General features: G+C 44.9%; 1 protein-coding gene across 1 annotated transcript in view; it reads right to left on the bottom strand.

Moving 5' to 3' along the window:
- The window catches only part of LOC310792189 (NLR family CARD domain-containing protein 3-like), a gene marked incomplete at both ends in the record, with an annotated part of 35,880 nt that overhangs the window by 11,159 nt on the left and 12,365 nt on the right, over nt 1–12,356 (bottom strand). Inside the window, 2 exons of the mRNA XM_083653918.1 lie at nt 3,891–3,957; nt 6,095–6,286. Coding sequence (XP_083510044.1) covers nt 3,891–3,957; nt 6,095–6,286 — 259 coding nt within the window. The remainder of the gene's footprint in view (nt 1–3,890; nt 3,958–6,094; nt 6,287–12,356) is intronic.

Here is a 12,356-nt window from a genome sequence, read left to right as displayed (position 1 = left end):
TTGAGCCAAAGATCGTATATTAGAACCAAAGGCTTATACTTTGTTCCACTGCAACATCATGGCTGTAGCGCTGTTGTCCAAAAAAGGAAAAGAGCCTCGCTCCTGCATTCAATATACAATTTTTTTCTTCCTTCCAGGCCAACACAGTCCAGGCGGCAGACCGAATACAGTACGGCTGACTCTACCTCTGCAAAATGTTTGTTCAGAGGCTACAATATTGTTATAAATATCAACAACCAGCCAATATATCAAAGTTATGGAAATAGTGTGAATCAAACTGCTTGACAGTTATATCAAACTGGTCATTCAGTGGCGTTTTACTGCAATGTAACTAACATCAGAATCAGAATCAGAATCAGAGTTTAATACATGTCCCAGAAGGGCACTTTGGTTCACATCAGACAGTAGTGGATAATTACAACATCATTACTAGTTTGAGATTAGTAATAACGGCACACTTCAGAATTGAGATACATTATTATTAGTTTTAAAGTAATAAAGGCGCACTTCAATATTATACAATACATAAACATTTGTTGCATTATGTACAGATTCCAAAGGACCATCTACTGCCCTCAGCCGGGTCGCCACGTGCGCAACGCCACCGTTGCATTAGCTAGAGTCAGTGAATGTGCTTGAAATGCTGCATTTCACAAAAGGCTGAATATCTCAGCTTCTAGATAGAAATGCATGTTTTTGCTGTTTTTGACCTATCTTCTCCGGCTGATAACTAAAGAACGGAAAATGGTATCAATAAACTTTTTTTTGCTGATGATACAATAGAGTCTCCTTGTTCTTTTTGCGTGTTCGGTGTTTACATAGTAATACCACACAATATTCTGTGGGCCTCGAGAAATCACTGAAAACGCTCTGAAACTCTGGCACTGGGAGCGTCCGTTCTCCAAAAGTGGCTGGCACTCAATGAGTTAATGGGGGGGTAAAATAGGTTATACACATTCAATAGCTCCCATATTTTTATAGGAGATGTAAGAGGCTTTGATCCACGTCCCACCGTCAAAAAATGCAATTGACGAACATACTCGTCCTTGGCACTCTACGTTAGTATTTGAATTGACGAACATACTCGTCCTTGGCACTCAATGAGTTAATTAAAAAAAATCGATCTCTGGACATATATATATATATATATATTTTTATTTAGCACATATTAAAACATACAGAAATACTGAAAGATAATAAACAAGAAAATAAATGTGCAAAGTAGAGGCAAGAGACCCGCAAGGGCCTATACGAGGCCTCTACTTGTATAACATCATAAGTAGAAACAAAATCATCAAGTATGAAATCAAATTAAAATTTAACGAAAAAAGAAACTAAAGTAAAGAAGAAGAGCCAAAACATGTATGCAGATAAGAGATTTAACAGGGTTTTTTTCATTCTTGATTTAAAAATAGGCATATGAATCGATATCAAAGGATTAAAATAAAAATCGATTCAAAATCGGAGAATCGATTTTTTTTAACCCAGCCCTGTTAGACAACCATAATGTCTGACGTCATCACCTGTTTTTTACCAACAGCTTATTTGTAGGACTTTGAGCCCAAAATAAGGTTATTTGTCATCAAAATAGACTGGTGAACACTGCAGGGTTGTGTCGGAACTGGTACCGCCCTCCCCCCTAACCTCGAACCCATCAAAGCTAGAAGCTTATCGCATAATAATGTGTTCTAATCATATGTATAATCACATAATAATGTATTCTAAGGTAATCAAATGTAACCCATTACATTTCATGTAAACTGCATTACATTTATTGTTGTGCCATAACTGGTCAAATTGGGGGGAAATACTCAAACACAGTAAAAACTATAATTTGAAGCCTTCCCTCCAGGATGGCAGGATGGATGCCTAACATCAGGGAATCGATGACTTTTGAAAAATGGCCAAATATAGCACTTTTGAATGGAAGTCAATGGAGGACAGAATCTGTCAACCCGGGATGTGTAACAACTAAACTAACCCGACACAAAAGTTAAGATCGAGGGATTTGACACGCAGGGAGTGGGGCCCGTCAGTCGGAGCCGGTCAGTCGGAGCCGGTCGGAGACAACTGAAACGCGTAGCCTCGTCCGTAGCTCGGATGCTGCGTGGCCTCCCCTGCTCTATTGGCATGTGCAGCGCACAATCGCCTGCTCTATTGGCATGCACAAGCGCACAATTGCTGAACTTCTCATCACTGATGATGTCACAATGACCCTGACATCATCAGTGATGTCATAAGATGATTTTGGTCAATAATGCTGGCACTGATGATGCTGCCTCGCGTGCAGCTCGGCTGCTGCGTGGCCTCGCTTGCTCCATTGGCATGTGCAGCACACAATTGCCCAACTTCGCATTACTGGTGACATCACTGTCACTGATGATGTCACAATGCCTATGACATCAGTGCCTATGACAACATCAGTGATGTCATAATGATGATTTGGTCAATAATGATGTCACTGATGACATCACTGATGTCATAGACATTGTGACATCATCAGTGGGGCAAACATAGAAACAAACATTGCCCACTTGCTCCTTTATATAAAGGAGAATGTTCATTATTGTGCATTGTCCCGCAAATAAATGAATAAATAAATACAACATTTTTAAAGTAACACAAATGTACTTTTACTCGAGTACTTTTAAATAGGCTACTTTTTTTACTCTTACTTGAGTAATTTCCTGGACTGGTAATTTCACGTGTACTTGAGTTAATCTTCACTAAAGTAACACTATTTATTTGTACTTGAGTAGGATTTATCAGTACTCTTTCCACTTTCCACTTCTGGTGAAAACAACATGAGCAACATCTGAGATCTAAGCCTCTAAAACCACATCCTGTCTGATTTCAGATGGAACAACTTCAGATGTCCTCAAAGTACAATATCGTCACCTTGCTAAACTAATGGCCTAAGTCACTTTTTTACGAAAATGATATTTTTGCCTAAGTCAGCTCTTCAGGATGCTCCCCACCTCTGGTAAAACGGCCAACATCCTAATTGAAAAGAAAATGCTGTTTTTACCTCAATATTCTAATGGCCTAAATCAATAGTGTGACTAAATCAATCTAACTGTGACTTAGGCCATTTTATTTTTGCCTAAGTCACAAGGCAATGTGACTTAGGCCATTTTACAAGCTTTTAAAATGGCATCTGCATCAAGGAAAAAGAAATACTTCAACATAAATGAAGCTCTTTGTATGTACAAACTGCTAGTGGGTTGGTTACGGGTGTAGCCTCAGCAAGTGGGACACCGATTAGAATGAAGAGGACCAGAGGAACATATGCCAAGGGTGTTTATTTAAAGCAGATCCCTTGATGATGATGTACAGGCAGATGCAGATGTACAAGCAGATGAGGGCTTCAAATAATGCATCTGTACATGGCAATCAATAGGGAAGAACGAAAGCAGCCTCCTCCACTGCTGTCTGGAGCACACACACTGAGTGTGAAGGCTCTTAGAGCCTCTTAAGTGCAGGTGTGTGGTGATCAGTCCAGAATTAGGTGCAGGTGTGCTTAGGGGAGGGAAAATGGCTGGAGGTGAGGGAGTGATGGGTTATGGGAATTGGAGTCCGAGAGTCACTTTTGTACAGCCGCCCCCATATTCACTAGTGAATATGTATACTAAGAAAAGTGACTAGAGGCAGGGGAATTGAAGGTAAGGAGAGTAAATGAGGCAAACCGTTCGGCTGTCATGGCCGCCCCATAGCAGGGTGAAATGGGGCAAGCTGCATGGCCGGTGAAAAAAGAGCCAAGACGGCCGGAGGCAGGGCTGAAGGGGCCATCTGGTCCGGAGGGCATCCAGGAGGCAGAGCAGACAGGTTGAGCAACCCCGGATGATGTCCCAGACACCGACGCCACAGACAGGACCTTTCCGGAGGCCGACCTGGATGCTGGTGACGCCGGCAGGTATACTCAGGGGGCCGGCCCGGATATTGTCGACTCCGGCTGGACTGTTATGGAGGGTGGCGCCGAGGGATGGGAGCCACGGAAGATTGGCGCCGAGGGATGGGCGCCAAGGGAGCAGATGGAGGTGCGGGGGCCACCAGAGCAGGGGGTGCAGGGGGCACCGGGACTGGAGCTGGGGGGGCCACCGGGACTGACGGTGCGGGGGGCACCGGGACTGGCAGTGCGAGGGGCACTGGGACTGGCAGTGCGGGGGGCACTAGGACTGGAGCCAGGGGGGCCACCGGGACTGGCGGTGCGGGGGGCACCGGAACTGGCAGTGCGAGGGGCACTGGGACTGGCAGTGCGGGGGGCACTAGGACTGGAGCCAGGGGGGCCACCGGGACTGGCGGTGCGGGGGGTACCGGAACTGGCGGTGCAGGGGGCACTGGGACTGGAGCCAGGGGGGCCACCGGGACTGGGGGTGCGGGGGGCACTGGAACTGGCAGTGCGGGGGGCACCGGAACTGGCAGTGCAGGGGGCACCGGGACTGGCAGTGCAGGGGGCACTGGAACTGGCAGTGCGGGGGGCACCGGAACTGGCAGTGCGGGGGGCACTGGGACTGGTGGTGTGTGGGGCACTGGGACTGGAGCCAGGGGGGCCACCGGGACTGGGGGTGCGGGGGGCACTGGAACTGGCAGTGCGGGGGGCACCGGGACTGGCGCCAGGGGGCCCACCAGGACTGGCGGTGCGGGGGGCACCGGGACTGGCGATGCGGGGAGCACCGGGACTGGCGGTGCGGAGGGCACCAGGACTGGCAGTGCGGGGGGCACCAGGACTGGCAGTGCGGGGGGACTGGCAGTGCGGGGGCTCTGGGACTGGCGGTGTGGAGGGCACCAGGACTGGCGGTGCGGGGGGCACCGGGACTGGCAGTGCGGGGGCACTGGGACTTGCAGTGCGGGGGCACTGGGACTGGCGGTGCGGAGGGCACCGGGACTGGTGGTGCGGGGGGCACTGGGACTGCCGGTGCGGGGGGCATCGGAACTGGCAGTGCGGGGGGCACCGGGACTGGGTGAGGCACAGGGAGCACCTGGACTGGGTGAGGCACAGGGAGCGCCTGGACTGGGTGAGGCACAGGGAGCGCCTGGGCTGGGTGAGGCACAGGGAGCGCCTGGACTGGGTGAGGCACAGGGAGCGCTTTCCTTGAGTACAAGCATCCCTCTACCGCATCAAGCCTCCTCAAGAAGTGTCTCAAATAGTCCATGGTGTCTCGTGCAGGTTAGCCATGCTGCCGCTCAGGTGTAGGCCCAACTACATGGGGATGGTATCGTTGTGGGGGAGGGGGGTGCGATGGTGGATGATATCCCCACAACTGAAGGTATGGAGGTGACCTTCTTCCCCCTACTGGCTGCTGGTTCCTCTGGTCCATTCCCACTTGCTGAGGCCCATCCGGGCTCGAAGGACCATGTACATGCAGCTGGATAGAACGCTCATCCATAGGGACTTGAGACTTGACTTGGACTTGCCCCTCAAAGACTTGACTTGGACTTTCCCCTCAAAGACTTGACTTGGATTGCCCCTCAAAGACTTGAGACTTGACTTGGACTTGCAAAAAATTACTTGTGAGCAGTGAAATTGTTAAAGGGTTAGTTAAAACCCAGCAAAGAGCTGGAGGAAGAAGTGAGGAGAGGCACATGCCTCCTCAGTGTTTGATTTAATTGACATTTGTTTGATTTAAGAAGGATTTAAGTTTAAGTTTAAATTACAATTTGTTAAGAGTGACGCAGTAAAGATGAGTTTGCTTTATTAAATGAAAGTCAAACTTCCCTCTGTCTCCTGAGTCTCTAACTATGTGCTCCACTAGCGTTTTAAACTGTTTGTGGTCACAGAAGTGGGAGTAAAAGATGTGCAGTGTTTTGCCTAAGTCAGGTTTAAAATTGCCTAAGATGCAACGGCATGTTCATAAATTGGCCTAAGTCATTTAATCCACTTATGCAACATGATTTGACATACAGCGTTATTTGTATGTTAAATGTCATATATTGGCATAACCTTTTTGTGTGAAATGATTAAGGAATATCATATACTCTCTATTTGGTTCAGTTTTTTGTGTCTCCTGAAAAACTTGAAAATATGACTTAGGCCATTAGTTTAGCAAGGTGACGATATTGAAATCTCATCAGCACATTATTAAATATGTCTGACCTGAGAGTCTCCAGTCTGCAGTGTGGACTCTCCAGTCCAGCAGAGAGATGCTTCACTCCTGAATGCAGCGTCCTCCGCTCCAGAATCAGGTTGCTGTGACTCAGGTCCAGCTCTGTCAGATGGCAGGGGTTGGACTTCAGACCTGAGGCCAGGATTGCACAGGCAGTCTCTGACAAGTTGCAGCCCCTCAATCTGAATAAAGGATAAAGGAGGAGATGGACTTCAGAGCTGAGACATGGGCCCCGTTCCAATACCCATACTTCCATACTATTTAGTAGGCAAAAAAAGATTTAGTATGTCCCAATACATAGTATGTCAGATGCAGTATGCCAAGAGTACCAGGATGTTGTACTACATCAGCTCCTATTTCGGAGTATGCATCGATGCATGCTGCTTCAGCCAAACTTCCCCACAATCCTTTGCGCAGCAGGAAGTTATGTCTTCTTCTTCTTCTTCTAATGTTTTATGGCGGTTGGCAAACAACTTTTTGTGCATTACCGCCACCTACTGGAGTTACGTCGCACTGACTGAGCTGCGTGTTCATGAATGAGATAATTAACTTTAAGAAAGCCTTGAAATATGTTAAAACCAAACAAGCATGGTGTGTACCAAAACATGCATATCTTGATTCCTGTTTAGATCTCTGACTTAATGTTTTTGCTTTATTTATTTTATTTTGTTTATTTGATTGTCTGTTCCAATTTTGTAAACGTTTAGTCTGAATTTTTTGTATAATGTACTGTTTGTTACTGCCAGACTTTGTTTATTGAAAAAAAAAAAAAAAAAACACTCAAATATGGCGCTGCGGACGTCGGCGGAAGTGAGCAAGAGGTCGGAGTTCAGGAAGCTCACGTGACGACAGATGTAGTGTGTCCCAATAGTATGCATTTTGCATGCATGCTGCACACTACAATCCATACTTTGTGAGGGCAGCGGCAGTACATACTACAAGAAAGAAGTACAAGTATGGGTATTGGAACGGGGCCCAGGACTTGAGAGCTGAGGTCTCTGAGCGTCCAAAGTTGGAAACTCTGTTTACAGATTTAGCCTAATGTAAAATATCAAAACAGAGCTGAGACTATGCAAGTAAAACTTATAAAACATTTACAACAACTACTACTAGTACTACTACTATTACTACTACTACTAATGAGGATAACTACAATAATTGAGGCAGTTTGGTTAAAATTCTGGTAACACAGTACCGCCTGACACCATTAGACACCTTAGACAAATTACAACTTTCCGAGTCATATTTTCCTGTTTGTCGGCTCGTTCATGTCACTCTCTGTAATTCTGATATTTCTCACATGAGCTGAAGGCAGGAGAAGACGAGGGGGATCTTTCATAGATATTAGACCAATAAAGAGTTGAACTCGACTAAAGAATGAAACTCAAGAAACAACCAATGGTAAGGCTTTAGAATACAGCCCGCAAATACACATGTAGTTATAGTCTAACTACGGGGTTTAAGGAGTGAATTAACTAGAGGGTAACAAGATCTGTACTTATGGTATAACAACGGGGTTTAAGGAGTGTAGTTATAGTATAACTACGGGGTTTAAGGAGTGTAGTTATAGTATAACAACGGGGTTTAAGGAGTGTAGTTATAGTATAACAACGGGGTTTAAGGAGTGTAGTTATAGTATAACAACGGGGTTTAAGGAGTGTAGTTATGGTATAACAACAGGGTTTAAGGAGTGTAGTTATGGTATAACAACTGGGTTTAAGGAGTGTAGTTATAGTATAACAACGGGGTTTAAGGAGTGTAGTTATGGTATAACAACAGGGTTTAAGGAGTGTAGTTATAGTATAACAACAGGGTTTAAGGAGTGTAGTTATAGTATAACAACAGGGTTTAAGGAGTGTAGTTATGGTATAACAACAGGGTTTAAGGAGTGTAGTTATAGTATAACAACGAGGTTTAAGAAGTGTAGTTATGGTATAACAACGGGGTTTAAGGAATGTAGTTATGGTATAACAACAGGGTTTAAGGAGTGTAGTAATAGTATAACAACGGGGTTTAAGGAGTGTAGTTATAGTATAACAACGGGGTTTAAGGAGTGTAGTTATGGTATAACAACGGGGTTTAAGGAGTGTAGTTATGGTATAACAACGGGGTTTAAGGAGTGTAGTTATAGTATAACAACTGGGTTTAAGGAGTGTAGTTATAGTATAACAACGGGGTTTAAGGAGTGTAGTTATGGTATAACAACAGGGTTTAAGGAGTGTAGTTATAGTATAACAACAGGGTTTAAGGAGTGTAGTTATAGTATAACAACGGGGTTTAAGGAGTGTAGTTATGGTATAACAACGGGGTTTAAGGAGTGTAGTTATAGTATAACTACACTCCTTAAACCCTGTTGTTATACTATAACGACACTCCTTAAACCCCGTAGTTATACTATAACTACACTCCTTAAACCCCGTAGTTACCCTGTAATAAAGTGTGGTACCCCGTAATTAGCCTATAAGTACAAACATTGGTCCCCTGCTTCATAATACAGTCCACAACCCCGTAGTTAGACTATAAGTACAGATCTTGTTACCCTCTAGTTAAAGTATTTTTTCACTGCTTAAACCCCGTAGTTAGACTATAACTACACTCCTTAAAGCCCGTTGTTATACTATAACTACACTCCTTAAACCCCGTTGTTATACTATAACTACACTCCTTAAACCCCATTGTTATACCATAACTACACTCCTTAAACCCCGTTGTTATACTATAACTACACTCCTTAAACCCCGTTGTTATACTATAACTACACTCCTTAAACCCCATTGTTATACCATAACTACACTCCTTAAACCCCGTTGTTATACTATAACTACATGCTTATTTGCGGGCTGTATTCTAAAGCGTTACCCAACCAATCTGCTCAGTAACGGAATATAAAACTGAACCTGGAACAGTAATGTCTTTACTCTGTTACAGGAAAAAGTAATGTGATTACAGTAATGTCATGTAATTATTAGTAATGTGTGACACATTACTTTGTAACATGTTAAGCCACTGCTATGTAGAACAACAGCTAATATTCTGTATGTTTGAGGAACTATAGATCTTTACTTAAATTCTGATGTGTCAGGTATAAAGTAAGGTTGTCAATATCTATAAGTGTCAATACTAAACATTTGAAACAATACTCACTTGCAACAGTATCGATACCAGCAGTGCTTTCTCTTAATGAAAAATCAAACATACTACAGACTTTTCTCTCCCTATATTGGTGGGTATGTTATTTCAACAAGCTAAAAGTGTTGTGATAGGCTGATGACTAGAGCAGGGGTAATCTGCTGTTTTGTGATAATCTCTGGTTAATCTCTCCAGACAGACTTTCGACTTGCATCGAAAATCTGTCGGCAGGCTCTGTCAAAAGGGGTGTAACAGCGCTCGCAGTCATGCTGCACTTTACCCGATCAAAATGAAGTGCACGTGACCGGTGTGTAGTCAAAACTTACCATTTTCAGCGTATAGCAAGTTGCTACTTGCTACTATCAATGAGCTAGAGTTGTTATTTTTGTTTCATAGCGATGGACGGATTTGAGAGCGACACGCATGGAGCAGAAAATAAATGCATTAATGGGCAGAGCCGGTAGGTTGGAGCCAATGGTAGAGCTTGCAGGGAGCGGAAAGGGATTTTCTTCTGCTGCCGACTGCGCCTCTTGAGTTCCTGTTGCACCACATTGAAACGGGGCTGCCCCCAGAGGTTAGAGATTTTTTTTTTCACCAATGGGTTCCCAGATTGGTGATAGGCTGATGACTAGAGCAGGGGTAATCTGCTGTGTTGTGATAGGCTGATGACTAGAGCAGAGATAATCTGCTGTGTTGTGATAGGCTGATGACTAGAGCAGGTGTAATCAGCTGTGTTGTGATAGGCTGATGACTAGAGCAGGTGTAATCTGCTGTGTTATGATAGGCTGATGACTAGAGCAGAGGTAATCTGCTGTGTTTTGATAGCCTGTGATGACTAGAGCAGGTGTAATCTGCTGTGTTGTTATAGGCTGATGAGTAGAGCAGGGATAATCTGCTGTGTTGTGATAGGCTGATGACTAGAGCAGAGATAATCTGCTGTGTTGTGATAGGCTGATGAGTAGAGCAGGGATAATCTGCTGTGTTGTGATAGGCTGATGACTAGAGCAGGTGTAATCAGCTGTGTTGTGATAGGCTGATGACTAGAGCAGGTGTAATCTGCTGTGTTATGATAGGCTGATGACTAGAGCAGAGGTAATCTGCTGTGTTTTGATAGCCTGTGATGACTAGAGCAGGTGTAATCTGCTGTGTTGTTATAGGCTGATGAGTAGAGCAGGGATAATCTGCTGTGTTGTGATAGGCTGATGACTAGAGCAGAGATAATCTGCTGTGTTGTGATAGGCTGATGAGTAGAGCAGGGATAATCTGCTGTGTTGTGATAGGCTGATGACTACAGCAGGGGTAATCTGCTGTGTTGTGATAGGCTGATGACTACAGCAGGGGTAATCTGCTGTGTTGTTACAGACATCGTATATGTTTGCAAACAGTGATTATGCATTTTGTGGGCCTAGCCGAACTGGTTGCAGAAAGTGACAGCTAGCGATTCAGTGGTCATAGAAATATGGAAGACCTGGATGCCTTCTCCACGTATTTCAAAGGTTTGCCAGCAACAGACAGGTTATCTTACACAAATAAACTACTGTAACTCTTTCGATGGGGTGAGGTTTCCTGACCAGTATTCGCTGTCAGGATTGGTCTTGGATCAAACTACATCGCCAAAGTTGCAGTGCCGGACATCTTCATATTCCTAGTTGGAAAGCGCAGCGCCTATATGGCACAAGACGTCTTTTTCCCTTATTCCGGGGGTCTCTAGTTTCGGTTTCTGGTACCACGATGCGTGCGCAACTGCAGTGACATAACCCTGTGACGTCCACTCCAAATTGCTCTATATGCTGATGACTAGAGCAGGGTTAAACTGCTGTGTTCTCTCAAGCCCCTTTCACACAGTCTGTGAAAGCCGTGAATGTTGTGGGATTATTAAGGCCACGTTCACACAGCATGCCAAAGCAACGCTCAACCTACGCTGTACCTACGCTGTACCCACAAGTTTCATTTTGGCGTCCTTGTTAACAGGCTAAACTGTTCACACCACCTGCGCGCGTGCCACGCTGACGCCGTGCCGAAGCCACACTCATGCCACGCCGAAGCGATCACTCCGCTCTGAGGCCGAATTTCCAAGCTTGACACTGAAGCCGTGAAGCCGCGAGGCATGAAGTCAATGGGAGTTGTGGGCGGGTTCAAGCCGCGGAAGTAGGCGCTGAAAGGAAACGAGAAGGCGTCCTGTGTGAACAACAAGGCGTACGTTCAGCTTGTACCTGCTTCAAGGTTCAGTTCTGCTTACGTTCGGCGGCATGTGTGAACGTAGCGTAAGACTTGCCTCCTGTGTAAAAGTCACAAATGCGGAGTGGTGGATCATTTTGTTACGCCTTTCGTTCCACCGGTGAAGGTAGTCATAGCCCCGAATCAACGTCTGTCTGAAAGGGTACCCGTGGGAAGACGGATCGAAGCTCAGCTCTCATTAAAATAAATTACAGGGGAAACCACCTCACACAGCAATAAAAAGGGGAAAGGTTTAAATAAAAGTTAAAAAAAAGTAGCCTATGCAATCCATGACTGTAACAGGGGCGCCAGGAAGAATGCTCCGTACCTACAGTTCATGAGTAAGTAGGTTAGGGACCGTTCGTTATTTAGAAAGGGGGTCACTGGAGGGATTTGGTGTGCTCTGAAATAAAAAGCTGTGCCCCTTCCCTGATCAAAATATATTTTTCCTTCACCCTCCCGAAGCGATTTGAAAATTATAATTAACCCTCCCCAAACAATATTGTGGCAAGTTTGCGTGGAAGAATGCAGACTGACACAGATATCTTACTTTTAACCTAACATTTCCAGAAACTCCGGCCAGAGGTGATCAAACACACTAACAGTCTCAGTCGTGGTGGCTACATTGATAGTAAAACTAAACATATCCTGGCCACACAAACATTGCCATAATACCACATAATGCAATCAAAACATATGCACAACATCACTAAACCACGTTTTTAACTGTACAGTAAGAAGCTTCCCACAAGAACATGAACTCCCATAATCCTTTGCGCTTCTTAAGAGCAGAACTGTCACCAATCAGAGCGACCGCCTCCTCCGGTTGCTACATTCTGCTATTTTCGCTTGTGAAACAATCTTCAGTCTGTGTATATCAATATTTGTGTTTAAATAGCAGTGAAT

This window comes from Poromitra crassiceps, assembly GCF_964638095.1.
Source record: "Poromitra crassiceps genome assembly, chromosome: 17".
Lineage (NCBI taxonomy): Eukaryota > Metazoa > Chordata > Actinopteri > Beryciformes > Melamphaidae > Poromitra > Poromitra crassiceps.
This window is presented reverse-complemented; position numbering and strand designations above follow the sequence as displayed.